Below are 19,245 nucleotides of genomic sequence, written 5' to 3' on the forward strand. Positions count from 1 at the left end.
TGGGGGGGTGGCGGGAAGAAGCAGTAGCAGAGAACAGCACCAGAGACTCTGACACAGAGGTGCAGGAAAAAGGAAAACAGTGGGAAACCACCTGCCCCATGGCTGCCAGGCTGAGAAAATTCCAGGGGATGGGGCAAGGAACAGGCAGAGACACTTTAGCCTTTTCCAGAAGCCAAGGCATAGAGTTCTTTAGATTTATCAGACTGAATTATAATTACTCTGACATATAAAAAATGAAAGCTTCAGCACAGTGCAGGGCCAGGAATCTGCAATTTGCTACAGTTATTGAAAATGTGATGGGGGATGGGAAGAGCTTTGACTTTTCAGTCAGGGTACTGCTCTAAAGAAATAAATTTTCAGTATGTGCTTAAAATTGCTTGGTAAATATTTTGAAGTCATAAAGAAATTAACACATAGAGACAAAATCAAGTCTAAACATTTTATCTCCAATCCAAACTTCACATTCTAATGCATCCCTACTTATTTTGGCTGCACCACTGGGATCTCAATAGATCTAAAGGAGGAGCACCTATTCAAATTAGTACTGCTATCAGTTTCCTCCTAAATGAACATATTCACAAACAGCTTGTTATATGTGTTTCAATTTATGAGAAACCAGTCTTCAAAATTTAGGAAAAAGTCTGGCAGATAATGAAATTTCAGCATGGAACAGAACAGCCGAACAGCCAAATGGAATGCAGACCAGAAAATCAAATCACAGAAGTGTAAGAATAAAAAGATTTAAGTTTGGAGCTGTTTTTCTTCTAGCGAGATGAATAAAATATTGTAAATATTTTGTACCATGTCATTCAGTACTACCACTGGAATGGTAATGAATGAATAAAAGCAGAAAGGTTTATAGAATCCCAAGTAAAATCCAATATTCATCAAAAATAGTGGAAATAAAAAGTTGCCATGTAGAACATCTACATGCAAGGGCCACACTGCTTGTCCAGGCAGGAGGTAATATCAATGCAGATTTAAGGTAGACACCTGCCATGCATGCCATCATAACTCAAGCGAGTTGATTTTATGGCTAAGAGCAATATTTTAAGACTACTGCATCAAGGGAAAATCTGCAATTTTTTTAAGACCCTTTGATGTACCCAGTGTATGCTTTGCAGCTCCAATAGACATCTCCCTCTACACATTTGGCCTGCACCAAATAGGGAAGATGAGATAATACTCTGAATCCAGCAATGTGTACGCAACCAACGAACAATTAAACCAAGTAGTAAAAAGCAGGTGACTGGAAAACATGGAACCGAAGCTTACAGTGTATCAAGAAATATCCTTACACTTAAAAAATTATAATGCACTCCAAAACCCATTTGTTCAGGCAATCCATGTACAACAGAAGGCACTGTTATCCATATGTATCTATCAATTCTGCACAGCAAAAACCTGAGAAGTGCAACTCAATTAGATGCAGCCTGGCCCCTCCCAGTCATTCAGGTTCCTTGAGGACAAATGTTTCCTTTCAGTTCATCAAATTATAAAAACACCACAAGAATTTGTACATTACAGTAGCTGGTTAGAAAGAGCATTCTGGTGGGGGAAGCACACTGCTATTTTCCATAAAACCTTCAGCAGCATTAAATTACCCTCCCCTATTATTCAGAAGTCACGATGATTTCGAAAAAATGTAATGATGAGACCCTTCCCATGGACCTTTGTAGCTGATCCTTCAGTTGCCACCAGGAGTACTTCCAGCAAAGTTAAATGCTGTGATCAGTCCTTTGTTGTCAAATGTGTAGCTGCTTTGTTGTTCTATTGTCTTACTCTCTAGAATTCAAAAAAAGGAAAGGATGTGAAAAATAGTGTATAGGGAATGCTTTTGCCAGAAACAATACAGCTTGACTAAGAAGGCAAAGTTGTGGAAAAAAATTTAGGTTGAGTCAAAATTTCATTCCCTAAATGCAGTGACAGTAATAAATTACACTTGGATTTTCTCTAAATGCATAAATGCACACACCTCTACAACAGAGCTGAGAAATGAATCTCGACAGAGTCATGTTATGTTAGACTATCCTCCATGCTTTTGAATTAAATCTGAATTTATTTTCCACGATACAAGCTTTCTAAACCTCTAAAACCTTACACTGACTGTGACAGCAACATTAGCAGTTAAAAAGTTACAAAACTGCTAAACACATAATAATCTGTAGCAATCTTCATCAAATGCCTGGCTGACAGCTAGATATTGCCTTAATCTGCTCTTCATTTCAAATGTCAGATTGTGCAAAACTAGTTGGTACCCCGTTCAAAGAGCAGCACATGTCAATGAGAAGGCAATTAATTAGAAGCAACAGTAATCCCTCTGAATAACACGTATTTCCAGGCAAGAGATAATATAAGCACAACATCCTACTCACACTTCTCAGGAAATGTTAATTAGCACAGAGATTTATTTATTCTCACTGTTGTTACAGATTAGATGCAGTTCCAACATCCCTGCAACAGACAAAATGGCCCCAGAGAAGTGACTCACCTGCAGCATTTCGCCGGTGTTCTGCTAATGTATAAATTTCCTGCAGCTGTTTCTTCTGATCCTCACTCAAAGGTGCCGTCAGTGAATGGTACCAGGCTGCATCTCGGCTCTGCACCGCTGTCAGAACAGGAATGGATGAAAAGTGATTATCACATTACACTGAAAGTTAATTTACACTGCAAGTTAATTTCAGAAGAACAAAATGAAACACACTGAATCCCTGGTAGGTTTTAAAACAGAATTTGCACTGCAAAACAGGTTTGGTATTCCTGTCAGTTTTCTTAGCACAGAATTCCCACTGGAATAGAGGCCATCCATTCTGGCGAACTTAATCGCACCCTCTGCTTTCTGAAACAGAAAGTTAACCATGTGGTCATTATTCATGGACAATGATGAAGTGAATCTTCTAATTTAAAACCCATATCAAAATTAAAAGCAAGAGGATTAGTCAAACAGGAAAGGGGAAAAATAATTTCTCCATTACGATTTTAACATCTAGAAAGTGACAAATATTTCTATATATAGGAGTCCCTCTAGTGACCGAGTCCCACTTACTTAGGCTGTGATTGAAAAGTTCTGAAAGAAAACATGAAGAGAATTAATCTCTGTCATATTTGCTACCATTTGTTTTTTGCAATACTTTTAAGCCAAAAAATTCTTAGGACTAACATTAGAAAGCAAGATCACATTTCCCAGTTTCAATAATCCAAATTATTACTCATAACAAAGAAAATGTTTTTTTCCTGGTGATGATTGTAAACACCTCCAAACTATTTCATCTTGTTTTATCATTCTGCCAACTAGCAAACACATACCTAGAAGTGCTTGTGTGAAAAACTGGTATTCATCAACACCATTTTCAAGGTCAAGAGGTGTGCTGAACCCTTCAAGAGCAGTCTCTTCCAATACATCTTCATCCCAGTCGTCATCATCATCATCATCTTCATCCTCTTCCTCTCCACCTCCACCACCACCACCTCCTCCTCCTCCTCCTCCACCATGATTCTCTTGCATTGCCTGGCTCACTTCATTTGTCTCCTCCTCATCACTCGGTATCTCTTCTGCAAAAGCATTGATGTGTTTTGTAAAAAAAAAAGTTTAACAACATTTAAACAATGACTTATGAATGAATAATAACTGATAAATTTAGGGTTTGGGTGGAAAGGGGACCCTCTGTTAACATCCTTCCCCCAAAATCTTATAATTATGGAAAAATGAAGCTGTTAATGTTTCCTACATTCAAGACCAGTTAAACTTTTGTTTCTAAGCACACCTGGAAATGTGAAACTGCCATTATTTTTCTTTCATTTATGCTGTCATTGTGCAATTATAGGATCCAAAAATTTTGAGGAAATGTGTCTTTGACAAAGTATTCCATCACTGTGCTTTTCAAATTACACAGACTTGCATAGACTTCACAAATTGTCACAAAACAAAGAGAAAACCAGATGTAGACCAAATATCTGCTTGCTGTTCTTCAGAGTGCTCCTTTATTTGAACAAAGTTAAAATAGCATCTTTCTCTTAGCTTTACCTTCCACCCCGTTTATGAAACAAGTACATCCTGAATTAAACGCAGTTCCAACATGCAATTCTAAACACTGCTATTTCTTACTTAAGGAAAAATATTTCTGACTTATAATCAAGATTAAACAACTCCCCCCTCCAATTCCAAACCTTCAGGTCCTCCTGTGTTAACAGTTTAGAAAGAATAAAGATGACTATGTCTGCAACAAGCAGGACAGAGATTTGAAATTTAATGTGCTGTTTCCACGCTGTGTTCCTAGGCATTGAGAAGAATTCTGTAATTCCATTACAGGACAATCATGTGTGAAATCTGAGTGGATTACATAATCTGTTTACATCCAATATAATTTTCAGACCTCAAACCATCTATCTCCTGTTCCAAGTCAAATACAGCCACACATATCTGCCTGAAATGCTGTGTAAAATTCACTCCCCACAATTCCCTCCACAAGGTATTCTTTGATGTTTTTTTCCTTCTGGCAGACACAGCAGTAAGAGGTCTGTCTACTGCAGGAACCTCAGATGTCTCAAACCCGACTTTGCAAATCACTTTCCATTTGGACAAAGAAAACTTGCTAGGATTTCTTTCAAAGTTCAACCAAACGGGTCTTTCAAATAGCTGAGTACTAGGAACAGCTTCTTTCCAGGAATCAAGAATATAACCAATGCAGTCCTGGCAAACTCCTGCTGCCTACGCGAGAAGACAGAGCACATTCACAACCCAGAAGAGCAGACTTGCAAGTTTTATTGTAACTCTTAAACCAATGCTACCCTTTCACAAAGTGTTAGCTGTTATACATTGAAACGTTTTGATTATATTTTGGGAGGAAAAATCAATTCCTAAGATGATCTTTCAAGCACCCAGTAAGCTGAGCTGTTTTCAGCAGACTAATGAGTCTTAAAAATGAACTGCAATTTCTTACCCCCTTTAAATTAAATCCAGACAAAATCCACAATGTGAAAAGGGGAGATTTTACCATTATCTTCTGCAACGTGTTTTTCATCTTTAGCATGATCCTCATGTTCTGTGAGTTCTCGTGAGGCGCAAACTTGTTTTAAGCCCAGAAAGAGGAGGAGGATTGAAGGGACAATCTGAGCAGCCACAGCATCCACTGCAGGCGGTCGGTTTTGCAATTCCATTAGGATGCTCAGTCCTATTATACACATCTTTCTGTCATGTAGTCTGAAACAACACACACTTGTTAGACAAAACCAGACTTTCACTGCAAGGATATGTGGGGAGCATTAAAGTCCTAATGTTTAACATGGCAGAAAGTGTCATAGAGACTATGTTCAAAGTCTATGTTTGAAGCTCCTAAACACATGATTTCCTTTGTTCGGAATGCAAGTTCCCCCTGGACCAGTAACAATTAAATACCTTTCAAGCACTGGTCAAATTCCTGAAACAACTGTTTCTGATTACCCAGTGCAAAGTTTGCAATGCTAAATAAATACTGTTTAATAATTATGTAGAATATCTTGTCTTTAATAAAGCATTTGATACAGATTATCATCATTAAATAGGATGGAAAATTAATTTGCCTTGGCTTCGACAGCAGTACCATTGCAGGGATTGAAATTAGTAAAAAGACTATTAGTGAAGAGTAATGAAAGCAGGAATTCACTGAATTGCAGGGTGCATTTATAGTGTGCCACAGGGCTAGCTGTATTTAAACATGTTTATTAAGAGTCCATCAGAATGGATGTATTATAAATACAATTTCTGACACGTGACTCCAGTGAAAGTAGGGAAATAATTCCATCATATCAAGAATAACCAGCTGTACACTCAAACAGGGAACTAGCAAATGAGTAGACCTCCATTAAAACAAACAAACAAGATAATTGAAGGGAAATAAAATCATGAAATTAGTAGCAGAAATATTTTTATATGACCATAGCCAGGAAACTAGGTAAGAGCCTATGCTCTTAAAAATAAAAATTGATTTTCACTTCCAGAAATAGAAGTTATTTTCAAACAAGACAGGGAAAAACTTCTAACTGCCTCTGTAGATACTCTTTGGTTCTCCTTTACTGGAAACACCAATAGTATTCAACTCTTCTCTAACATTATAGTATTTTGCTATTAACGGCTTGAGGGAAGCTTGTTTTATTTGAACTAATCAATTTGATGCTGACAGCTCTGTGCAAATCTTCTACAGGACAAGTAGTTCCAGCAAAAAACTTCAGCAAGACCTACAGAAACCAAGCAAGCCTCCAGAGCTGGCAGAAAATGGCTGTCCTCCAGACTCTCAGTAGATACTTCTGTGACTGAATCAGTTTTACTTTGGAATGAAGAGGAACATGTTGAGACAGAAGAAACTAGTAAGATTTGCACCACAGACTGCAATAAAGCTTACAGGGGAACAGCCAGTTCAATCAATCACTTCAAAAGTTGCTACAGAAATACAATTTTAAAAGTGCTTACAGTTTCATTACCAAAGATCCCATGTAACATACTACTGATCTGTAATACTCTTTAAGGAATACAAGAGATCATGTATTACAGCTTTCTGAACTTTACATGAGCTTAAACAAGGCTGGGCATTTAGAGAGATTTCATGACACCTCCCACGTTGTTAGTCCTTTTAGGGCTTAGTGAAGTGATTCCATTCTGAGAGTAGTTGACAACAACAATAAATTCTATGTGAACATGCGTAACATTATGATCACAGAAGACCTTCCAAGAAAAACAAAGTCAACCGGCATATCAAATGGCACACTTTGTCATAATGGGTTTGGCTGCTCCATTACACGTGTTGAAAAATGTACCAAAATGCAAGCAGGCAAAGAGCATCCTTCCATCACTGCTAACTGCAATACTTTCTTTTCAGAAGGAATGGGGCACAAAAGAGGGCATACAAATCAACCAAGGAAACTGAGTCAACAAAACAGGGTCTGCTTTCACGAAAAAAATAACTGTGCCTCTTAGTCCTGTCAGTTTATCTATGTTAAAAACAAGCTCATTGCCATTTGCTCTCATGCCAACACTGTGAAAACCAAAATCCAAGCTAAAGATGCTACGTAAGAATGAAGCATAGCTTTTTTGGGAGAGCTGTCCTTACTGCAAATACCAAAGGAAAGAACTGTCTCTACCTCCTCTCTCTGCCAGCACCTTCATCCAAGTTTGACCAAAGCTCTGTAATCTATGCACAAGATTTCTATCCTGCATCTTGACACCGGGGAGCCATGAATTTTCTTCAAGCCCCAAATGTATAATGAAACACTGTGAGTGTACATGCGCCAGAGTAGTTAATGACACTTGGCACTACTTTTTATAACACGTTTGAAAAAGCTACCGTTACACAATGGCAATTGCAAAATGCAACACAGTAAAATGTAAAAAAATCTTAGTAATTAGTGGCTTAGCTTCATACTAAATTATCTTTTCTGGACAGCAAATGAAAGTGCAAGAACCAAGCACTGCTGTTTAAAAGGAAGTCATCATTTGGAAGCAGCACAAATGGCCAAAAAATACAGCATATTTGTCATGCTCCATTTTCAAGCTTCTAAACAGAAAAGTTGTAAGAATGAACACATCTTCAGAATATGCATGTTTTTAGAACACCCAGCAGGACAGCAGAAATCCAGGCATCAAGCCATCTTTAGTGAACCTAAGCCAGAAGGAGACTTGTTTCTTGTACCTGTTAGAGACAAACACTAGGACAAGCATCAGCCTTGCCTGAGGTTCAGCATTTACTACACCTCAACTATATCAAGTACCCTCAGGACTGAACAAGCAAAACAGAGTTTTACATCATTTACATCTTTTCATAATGGCAAAGAATGGTTTCAGGACCATTCAGGTCCATATCAAGAGGGTCATTATTTCAGCACCCTTCCATCTGCATGAGGGAGCCTGGATATGATTCTCCTTAGTGTTCTGTGTTTGAGATCCATCCTTATTTACAGCAGCACACAAGAGTCCTCCCTAACAATCACGGACTCTGCTTGCTCCCTCAACAGTATATCAAGCCTGGAGTGCTAAACATGCAACACATGGTAGTGCAATGCACAACTCCTAGGCAAGTCTGTTTTTAACAAGCTGCGTGTGGTCTCCATAATCTGCAGAACATTTTCTTGCTAATACACTTCCTTCCAATACAGGACAAAAAGATCTAAGAATCTTTTGAATTTTAAACCAAGCTGAAAGTATTTCAAAGGGAAATCACTAAGCCTTTACTGGTCTGCTGTGCTCCTTTATGTGAGGATCAAGTTGCTTTCTATTACATCAATCCAGTTTCTCAACAAACTGCAAATAATTGACCATTTCCTTCTAGTTGCAAAGTTGGAACCAACCCTGTTTTCATATATAAGACTGGGATTTTTATATACAACTCTGAGAAAACTAGGATTTCTAACTATTTAAACTCCTAGCAAATAAATCCCTTATTCAGCTTCTAAAAAAATAAAATTACTTACTGAAGGGTTTTTTAAAGCAATTTAGATTTTCACCCTAGTTTCCATGGAAGAATTTTTAATATGAGAGTAAGCATAAATCATGCAGAAGTCTCACTCAAATTTCAGCTGTCAGGGAAAAGGTGGAAAGTGGTAAGGAACAAATGTTTCTACAAACAGCTTTTCAGATTGAAGTTATTGTAGAAAACATTTAGAAGTAAATAAATATAAAACAATGGGCATTATGGGCACACATCCACAGATATGTAATATCCACAATGACATATTGGATTTATGCATAGTCTTAGAATGAGCTCTGAGCTTACCTTACCTGGATAATTTTTAATATTCAAAATTTCTAATCAGTTTTAAATAGATTCCATATTTTTAATAAATGGAAGCACACTTACTTATCTTACTGTAACTGCTTTTCCCCTTCAAGATGTATTATTCCCATGGATTCCATCTCATGCATTCACAAGTGCTGCTCAAGAAATACTGCATTCTTTTGGCAAACACCATTGACTCCAGCCTGAGAGCATGCAGACACGCACAACCCTACTGCTGGCAGAGCAGGACCTATGGCTATTAAAACTTCACAGGAACAGAAGAATGACACAGGGATATGAGATTTATGTGGACAAAGCATCTTCAAGAGTCAATTTTACCAGAAAGTCACAGATTTCCTGGCTGACAAAGAAACAGTAAGATTCACCTGGTCCTTCACACCTGATGTGGATCTGCTTTGATCTCCAATTTCTCTAGGATCTGTGAGTCTTACAACCAATTTGAATTAAAGCCTAAAACTGCCACTTGCTGGAAAGCAATCTAACTGTAAACCAAAGCAGCAGTGAATGATGGCTGGTGAGAAAAAAGGACTGTACAAATCACGGTGCCCACTGCTGTCTTTACTAATGAAGACATGAGGTCTGCAGAGGTGGACACAAGGAAGGCTTTCAAGAAAGCCACATTTTGTTTGCATTTCTGTCTCTTCCTGTTCAGTTAGGCATCTGACTATGTGGCTGCTGTTCAGATGATGACCCTTACTACCCTTACAAAATCAAATGGTCTTCCAGAGGCAGTGCTGTCCTGAGGGAAAGGGATGAAGTCCCTTAGATCACATCACAGTCCCTGACAAGAAGTACTATAGCAAAAGCTCTACACCCAGAAGCCACATACTGAGGAGTTAACACTGAAGGGATTTAAGCGATATTACAGATACTTATTTCATTGCTGGTAGTAACAGATCAAGAGAGATACATTTTAATCTTCAGCTGCCATTCAAGTGCACAGTCTGAGCAGAATCTAGCATCATGATCTCTGTGTTTCATTTTCATAGGCTTTGTCAACTTTTGTCTCAGCTCTGAAGAATAATTCAGATGAACAGTAGTTGCAGTAGCTGATGCTTTTCAAAAAGCGACACCAAAGACCTGAAAGTTAAGCTGTAGCTCACAGGAGTACTTGAGGCTGGAGCCTAGTTAGATCTGAAGCTTTTCTCCCCTCTGAACTTGACTAGTTTCTCACTGAATGCTCAACGATAAACTGTTTAAGGCTATAAATCTCTTTCATTTTTGATTTCTTTTTAAAAAGTAATGACAAGTTTACCACCTGCAGGGAATATCTTCTTTCCTACTGTCTCTGTATGCATTCAGCATTTGATCTGCAGTAGAAAAAATGACATCACAATTTGCTTCAGCCATAAAAAAAAAAAATTCTAAAACACCTTGCTCCTTTCTAGAGTTGGTAGATACAAAAATAATTTAGTAATTAACAATAATATTACCACAAGATGTGGGAGAGGTAGACTAAAAAGGCACCATTTTTCAGCCACTGGCACTCCAAAAGAAATGAGGAACACTGGGTCTTTTATGCCTTCTTTGACACCAACTCAAGTAACCGCTCTAATTGATGTGTTTCTATTATGTTAAGATACAGGATGCACTGCAAACATTTCATATACACAGCAGGTAGTAGAAGTCAGAATGCGTGGGATAATATGAACTGTCCATTTTGTTATAATGAATAAGAGATTTTTTCCCCCCCACTTTTTATCTGTTTAATACTTTTATTTTTTTTAATTCAAGGAGAGACTGCTATGGTAACACCTTCAAATACAGACACAAATGGGGAATCTGCATAAAACCTGTATATACCAAAGCAGGCAATTTCTTTTGTATCTCTAAGTGGTTTTCATTCTAGTAAAACAGACAGAATTAATGTGCAGATCTGAAACAAGGCAGTCTATGCTGCAATTCTACAAACTACTGCACTTTCCTCCTCATCCCACTAAACTGTGTACCTAGGCCAGAGAAGGGAAGAAAACTATTTTTACTGTGTACATATGGTATGTTTTAAAAATACTACAAATGACACGCTGAGAGCAAAACCTGCATATACCAGTTGGTTATTGATTGATTGGGAGTCACTATTCTACTACAGTTATGAAAAAGGTAGTGCTATAATGCATTACACAGCTCTAAATTCAAGATGGACACTAAATCAGCTATACCAAGAAGGCATAAAATTCTGTTCAGAGAGTAAATCAAGTAAGAATTGGTATGGAGAAAAGCTATTTGGATAACTGGGGAGTGGAGAAACCACTTTGTAAGAAGTCCCCTAGAGACTTGTTCAGAAGTGGAAAGACAAGACTGCACCAATAAAAAACAGGTAGGAAAAGAATGACAACCTAGGTGTATAAGGTATGCACCTACAGGTCAGGAGCTGCCTGTCTCAGCTCATGCTCATTCACGGCAAGACTTAACATACTGACATGTGTCACTCAGTTTGTTGGCACAGACTATGCACAGAGAAGAGTCTTACATTCTAAGCCTATAGCAGGAAAGTAATAGGTAGCTGTTAACTAAATCTGACTGTGTGCTTCGTCCTTAAGTGGATTTGAATCTCACAGCCAGACACCACATCTCAGCTGAGAGGCAAGCACTAGCTGTCAAGCACGGGACTTCACATCCGCCCAACATCAAGCACATGCTTAGCTAGGCGATGACAGGCTCTGTCCACCTTTGTTTACTTTATGAATGTTCAGCTCCTGTCCAAGTGCACACTAGTGCAGTGTACACACATGTTCAAGGGACATCAGAAGGAAGTTTATGTTCAGTAGTACATTAAAGTCAGTAGTACATCAGTGGCATAATGATAAATATGCAAGGTGATCATGAACAATTTGCAGGGATTAAAATCAGAGTGTGGGATTCATTGGACAGAATGTTTTTTTAACATTAAATGGGGCAGTTAAAAATACTTTATAAAATATAGAACAGAAAATACGTATACAGTATTTCAGAATAAAAATTTAACATCTTTCTGAAATCCTGCTGGTCAGCTCTGAATATTACCCTCAACGCATGCTGGATCATCTCTTGGAGAAGCAGAGTTTGTGATTAAAGAACTTAAAAAGAATTCTGAAATATGATATGTATTGTACCCTTGCATCCTCACAACACAGAAAATTCAGCATAGAGCTCAAACTTTACTGGTATCACAGCAATTAGACCTGGTGTGAATTACTGTTATTTATACTAACTAAAGAATGAGAACTCTTTCATCCACATGACTAGGGATACAAACAGAAACGAACAAAAAAAAATCAAACCCATGAACTTTTTTTAAAAGAAAAAAAACATAATACTTGCCCAAGAAAACAGTCTGTGTCATTCATCCACTGGTTTATGAACTGTGCAGTGATGGGCTCAGGATTTTGTGGAAATCTGATGTTTTCTAAGGTGTGCAGAAGCAGGTCAGGATTGTAGTAGAGTGCAGCTATGGCAACCTGAAGACACATGGTACGAAGCTCACTTGTTTTAACTCCTCTAGTTAACCGCTCCAGAACAGCCTCCACAAAGAGTGGAATACACTGAGCATATAAAGGAAATAAAAAACCAAAACAAAAACAGGCATTATATATGTTGCCAGATTATACAAAAGTTTAAACTACTTTTATCAGAATTGATCTCCAGAGTTAACTGAAGTCCAAGTATAACCTAGGAATACATTCCATTCACTTCCTAGTATAAAAGTATCTTAAGCCTGCAATTACATGCTTATAAATCTTCCCAAAACAGCTATTCTCTGAGCTAAAAATTGCCAATGTTATTCTCAGCACAGAGGATAATATTTGGGGCCATTTGGTGGAATTCGTTCTAGCATGTATATAAAAAGTTTAGAAATGAACTCAAAGACATTCTCATCTTTGAATAAAAATGTTCAACAATTTCAAAAATAACAGGCATTAAAAATGAAATTACCTAAATCTGCAAGAAAAAGAAAATATGTTTTTCCTAATAAATGTAAAGTGATGTTAAATTCCTTATAAAAGTTTGAAATGAGTGAGTTTACTCAGATAAAAGCAAGTGTCCACAAATTTCTACACAATGAAGTAAACATCTATCTATATTTCAGTGGGCAGGTTTATGCTTTATAATAATTTGGGAAGCATTACTAACATTTTAGTTTATGAATTTCAGTTCAGTGCGCAACCATTTTAATTCACAGAGTTGTGGAGCTCAATTAAGCCTTCCATCACATAGTTATTTCAATGCAAATGCATACAATTAATTTTAATCCCTTCCAAATTTCTTTAAAAAATAAAATCTTTTAGGGAACATTTTATCTTCAATGGCTTCAGATTTACATTAGTAAAGTTCTATTGGTTTCAGTGAAATTAACTGAAGATTTATCACTTAAGTCCATGGATTGCACTGTGGCAATATCAAATATGATATGTTAAAGTAATTTAGGCTGGAGTGTTATGTAAAACACAAGACCAGAATTTAGCCCTTAATAGGAAAAAGACTACTATCTAATAGTGTATTCAAAGAAACTCTACAAAATTGTGATTATGTTTTTCCCAGCAAAAATGATCTAGCCACACTAAAAATTTTTCATTTCCCCATACACTGAATAATTCAAAATATCAAGATGGACCAAGTTCATATTGCTTGGAGAAACAACATCAGCTGTTGGGTATGTATAGTTAACTTCTCAGCCACAATAGTTTTAATAATGTGTATTTTCCATCAAAAGAGAAATCCTATTAAGAGAAAGCAAAAAAAGACAATCCTGTACATCATACTATATCCTTATCATTCAGTCTATATTAATTTTCAAATTATGCTCACTAATCTCTAATCTCAAAAAAAAACCCCAAAAGACAAATCCCACAACCTTACAAACTGTCCTGAGCTCATTTACTTCTTTCTGTATTTATCTCCATTCCTACAATTTAAATTTCCCTCAAATTCTCTAATTCCAACAGCCTTTCTCAGGAATCATATACATATCATTGGAAACCAGTAAAAGAGAAAACCTGTTTAATATCTATCACCTGGTCAATACCCCGTCCTTTGCATTGAAGAACAATTACTTCTAGGAGTTTGGCTGCATGGCACTCTGCATCTTCTCCTGCATCTCCTGTTAATACCTAATAACCAGAATGACATTTTAGTTTATTCGTATTAATTACTGACAACTTTGAAAGCAAATGCTCCTGTACCTGCACACACCAAAAACCCTCTATGTGACTTATATTCATTCTATATTTTGTGAGGAATGAAGAATCATAAAAAATCATCTCTACAGGACGTAAACAAGGATAAGTGGCCAAAAATTAATTTAAAAATTTAGAAGAAATTACTATAGTTCTTTATGAATGTTAGTATTCTTTATATGTCATTGCTTTCCCTTTTTTAAAGGAAATGTTACTTACAAGAATCATTGATGGTTTCCACATTCTGTTTCTGGTTTTAGACTTCAATTCTAATAGACACTGGCAGACTAACAGCCTGACAAAGTGAAGTTCTATCTCTAGGCTAGTTTCTAATTAAAAACAAGATGCATGCAATCACCACAGGTATATGCCCATACATGTGAAACTGACTGCTGCTTCTCAGTACTTTTCAATTCTACGGTCAGTGTCAATCAAATCTGACAAAGCAGCAGAATTCTCAGACACATTTAATTTCTATAACTTTCTTAAAAATAAGCAAGATGCCTAACACTCTATAATTCCCAAAATCAGAGAAAGGCTGCAGTGTGATCTCATAGTTTCTTATATGTGAGAGAATCAGTATAGAAGAGAAACATTATGAATGCAGGCAGAACTTTAAATGAGTTTGCACCTTAGCTGACAACTAAAGAATCTAATCGCAAGATACACAACCCAAGGAAATCAGGCTTCATTAATTCCTCTACTTACCAAAATAGCTGTTCATAGAAGAGAGTCAAGAAGAACAGCAACTTTCTCCCACACAGATTTGTGCATGTAATTTTTTTAAAAGCATGTCACTTAAAAAGTGTGAATGTGTTATGTGTACTTGGAACTGAGTTGAGACCAAATTTCATTTCGTTCTGAAATGACTGGCCACCACCTGGCATGTTCAGGTCACTCCACTAATCTGACTGCTGACTACCAGTGATAACTGCAACAATAAGAATCAGAAACCTTACCTTTTTACACATAGCATAAATGATTTCTAAATGCTTTGGGTTAGACAGCAAAGTATCTGTGTCAATGGTCACGTAATTATGTAAGAGAGGCATCATATCTGCAGAACAAGGAGAGCAAAAGAGAAAATTCCAAAGTAATCCATGCAAGTGCTAACCTGTGAGGCTGTAGTCCTATAATGGAATTCAGATTCTTGGGATATGGCTGGAAGTTTGAACTCTGCAAAACTCTACTCTACCAGAATTGCTCATAACGTGCACCATACAGGGTGCAGCTCTGAGTTGGTTTAAGCCCTGCCAGGACTGGAGAGCACATTGCTGTTGCCCTTCCCCCACCCGCAGCCGGTCGGGCTGGCAGTGAGGCACAAACCCTGGGCTAAAATAAGAAAAAAATGTAATACAACAGTGTGATAAACAATCTGAACAACAATAGTAGCAATGATAACAACAATAAACAGCAATAACAGTGAACAAGACAAACGATATACAGAGAAATAACGCAAAATGGTCACGGAACAAAGCCGACACGTGGGTACCGCCACCAAAAAGCCAAAAAGGGAAAGTAGAAAGGTTCAGCCCCTGGACCTGATGTCAGCATGGTATGAATAACCCGGCTGGAGATCCCTTCCCCCTCTCTCTCTGCTGGGGAAACCTAACCCTATCCTAGCTGAACCAGGACATAATCCACCCCTTTATTCTATACCATCTGCGTCATGTCCAGCTGCCATTTAGCAGTTAACAATAACAAAGTAATAATTTACACAGGCACAGCATAATTCACGGCATGTTCTCACCCAGAATCAAGTCCCCCAGTGGTACACATCGGACCTGTCCATTGTCCTGCATCACCCACCAGGTACCCCCAGGTCCTTGGGCAAAAACAATCCCATGGATGGGTTTGCCTTTACCTTCGCCTGGTGCAGGACTAACCCAGACCATTTTCCCCAATATATTCCTCATGCGCACCACAGGGACTTTATCCCCATCTACAGCACGTGGAGGTTTCGACTGAGCCAGGCCAGCTCGACTGGCAGATCCTCTTGTGTTGACTAGCCAGGTGGCCTTTGCTAGATGCATGTCCCAGTCTTTGAAGGTCCCACCTCCCAGTGCTTTCAATGTGGTTTTTAACAGTCCATTGTAGCGCTCGATCTTCCCAGAGGCTGGTGCCTGGTAGGGGATATGGTAGACCCACTCGATGCCGTGTTCTTCTGCCCAGGTATTTATGAGGTTGTTTCGGAAGTGGGTCCCGGTGTCTGATGCAGTTCTCTCTGGGGTGCCGTGTTGCCACAGGACTTGGGTTTCAAGGCCCAGGATGGTGTTCTGGGTGGTGGTGTGGGGTGCTGGCTAAGTTTCCAGCCATCCAGCAGTTACTTCCACCATTGTGAGCACGTGGCGCTTCCTGTGACGGGTCTGTGGCAGTGTGATGTAGTCGATCTGCCAGGCCTCTCCATATCTATATTTCAGCCATCACTCTCCATTTTGCTGGGGCGTCACCCGCTTGGCATATTTGATTGCAGCACACGTCTCACATCCGTGGATGATCTCTGCAATGGTGTTAATAGTAAGGTCCACCCCTCGATCTTGAGCCCACCCGTATGTTGCATCCCTACCTTGGTGGCCCGAGGTCTCTTCGGCCCACCGAGCTATGAAAAGTTCACCTTTGCGCTGCCAGTCCAAGTCCACCTGAGTCACTCTAATCTCAGCAGCTTGGTCTGCCTGCTGGTTGTGTCGATGCTCATCAGTGGCCTGACTCTTGGGTACACGGGCATCCACATGGCGCACCTTCTCAACGAGGTTTTCCACACGGGCTGCAATGTCCTGCCATACTTCAGCAGCACAGATGGTTTTACCCGTATGTTGCCAGTTGTTCTGCTTCCATTGCTGCAACCATTTCCACAGGGTGTTCGCCACTGCCCACGAGTCGGTGTAGAGGTAGAGCCTCAACCACTTTTCCCTCTCAGCAATATCCAAAGCAAGCTGAACGGCTTTCACCTCTGCAAATTGGCTCAATTCACTCTGTCCCTCAGCAGCTTCACTGACCCGTCATGTGGGACTCCATACAGCAGCCTTCCATTGTCGATGTTTTCCCACAATGCGACAAGACCCATCAGTGAACAGGGCATATCGCTTCTCCTCATCCGGCAGCTCGTTATATGGTGGGGCCTCCTTAGCACGTGTCACCTCCTGTTATGGTGACATCCCGGAATCTTTGCTCTCTGACCAGTTCGTAATCACCTCTAGTATCCCTGGGCGGCTGGGGTTCCCTATTTGAGCCCGTTGTGTTATCAATGCAACCCATTTACTCCACGTGGCATCAGTTGCATGGTGTGTGGAGGAGGCCTTTCCTTTGAACATCCACCCCAGCACCGGCAGTCGGGGTGCCAGGAGGAGCTGTGTTTCAGTGCCGACCACTTCTGAGGCAGCCCGAACTCCTTCGTACGCTGCCAGTATCTCCTTCTCAGTTGGTGTATAATTCGCTTCAGAGCCTTTGTATCCCCGGCTCCAAAAGCCCAGAGGTCGGCCTCGGGTCTCCCCAGGTGCTCTCTGCCAGAGGCTCCAGGTAGGGCCATTCTCCCCAGCTGCGGTGTAGAGCATGTTCTTAACCTCCTGCCCTTCCCGGACTGGCCCGAGGGCTACTGCTTGGGCAATCTCCCGTTTAATCTGTTCAAAGGATTGTTGTTGCTCAGGGCCCCATTCAAAATCGTTCTTCTTACAGGTTGCGTGGTAGAGAGGGCTCACAATCAGGCTGTAGTTCGGGATGTGCATCCTCCAGAACCCCACAGCGCCCAGGAAAGACTGAGTCTCCTTTTTAGAGGTTGGTGGGGCCATGGCTGTTATCTTGTTTATCACCTCCATTGGGATGTGGCGACGCCCATCTTGCCATTTTATTCCTAGGAATTGAATTTCCCTTGCAGGCCCCTTAACTTTCTTTTGCTTAATGGCAAAGCCGGCCTTCAGGAGGATTTCAATTATCTTATTCCCTTTCTCAAAGACTTCCTTGGCTGTGTCTCCCCATACAATGATGTCATCAATGTACTGCAGGTGTTCTGGAGCCCCACCTCTCTCCAGTGCAGTATGGACCAGTCCATGGCAAATGGTGGAGCTGTGGTTCCACCCCTGGGGCAATCAATTCCAGGTGTACTGGATGCCTCTCCAAGCGAACGCAAACTGTGGCCTGCACTCTGGCGCTATCGGAATGGAGAAGAACGCGTTAGCAATGTCAGTCGTGACATACCACTTGGTTGCCTTCGACTCCAGTTCATACTGGAGCTCCAGCATGTCTGGCACTGCAGCACTCATTGCTGGGGTAACTTCATTCAGGCCGCGGTAGTCCACAGTCAGCCTCCATTCGCCATTAGGCTTTCTTACTGGCCATACAGGGCTGTTGAAGGGTGAGTGAGTTTTGCTGATCACCTTCTGGCTTTCTAGTTGACGGATCAGCTGATGGATGGGGACCAGGGAATCTCGTCAGTGCGGTACTGCCGCCGGTGCACCGTCCTGGTAGCAATTAGCACTCGCTGCTCCTCAACCTTAAGCCGCCCCACCACTGAGGGATCCTCTGAGAGGCCAGGTAAGGTGGACAACTGTTCAATCCCCTCCAGGGCAGCTACACCAAAAGCCCACCGGTACCCTTTTGGGTCTCTGAAGTACCCTCTCCCGAGACAGTCTATGCCCAGGATGCACGGGGCATCTGGGCCAATCACAATGGGGTGCTTATGCCAGTCCTTCCCAGTCAGGCTCACTTCAGCTTCCAGTAGGGTCAGCTGTTGGGATCCCCCTGTCACTCCGGAGATGCAGATGGATTCAACCCCACTGTAGCTCGATGGCATCAGGGTGCACTGTGCACCAGTGTCCACCAGAGCCTTATACTCTTGTGGGTCTGACGTGCCAGGCCATCGGATCCACACTGTCCAGTAAATCCGATTATCCCTTTCCTCCACCTGGCTGGAGGCAGGGCCCCTCTAATCCTGCTCATCATCACTCACTTGTGAGAATGATTTACTGGTCCCCTCAAGAGGGTCAGACATAATGTTCACCATTCTATTTTGTCTGGGGAATTTCTGACTGGACACTGGAGCTGTACTTTTCTTGGAGGACTCCCCTTTTGTGATGGTCTTCTCTTTCAGTTGCTCTACTCGTGCAGCTAGGGCAGCAGTGGGCTGTCCATCCCACCTCCTCATGTTCACTCCATGGTTGCAGAGGAAAAACCACAGGGTGCCTCGTGGTGTGTACCTTCTGCTGCCTTTCTCTTGGGTAGGGAAACGTTTACTTCTAATGGCTGAGACATCAGCCCGTGCAGGTGGAATGTAGGACATGTCCTCTTCCATTTTTTGGACCCTCTGAGACAATTCCTCCACAGCTGAGACCAGG

General features: G+C 40.5%; 1 protein-coding gene across 4 annotated transcripts in view; it reads right to left on the minus strand.

Moving 5' to 3' along the window:
- Positions 1 to 6: 6 nt before the first annotated feature.
- Positions 7 to 19,245, minus strand: part of IPO8 (importin 8) — a 49,428-nt gene continuing 30,189 nt past the window's right edge. For 3 of the 4 annotated variants that reach the window (XM_026868213.1, XM_026868211.1, XM_026868212.1), the window contains exons 19-25: positions 14,878 to 14,975; positions 13,757 to 13,852; positions 12,066 to 12,286; positions 4,995 to 5,200; positions 3,307 to 3,552; positions 2,492 to 2,608; positions 7 to 1,785 (exon numbers count right to left, since the gene is read on the minus strand). In XM_026868213.1, the coding sequence (XP_026724014.1) occupies positions 1,688 to 1,785; positions 2,492 to 2,608; positions 3,307 to 3,552; positions 4,995 to 5,200; positions 12,066 to 12,286; positions 13,757 to 13,852; positions 14,878 to 14,975 (1,082 nt within the window). In that variant the 3' untranslated portion in view covers positions 7 to 1,687. Of the gene's footprint in view, positions 1,786 to 2,491; positions 2,609 to 3,306; positions 3,553 to 4,940; positions 5,201 to 12,065; positions 12,287 to 13,756; positions 13,853 to 14,877; positions 14,976 to 19,245 lie in introns of those variants that run through there. The other variant, XM_026868214.1, reaches the window with a different exon arrangement.

This window comes from Athene cunicularia (genome assembly GCF_003259725.1).
Source record: "Athene cunicularia isolate RWA chromosome 1 unlocalized genomic scaffold, athCun1 chr1_part2, whole genome shotgun sequence".
Lineage (NCBI taxonomy): Eukaryota > Metazoa > Chordata > Aves > Strigiformes > Strigidae > Athene > Athene cunicularia.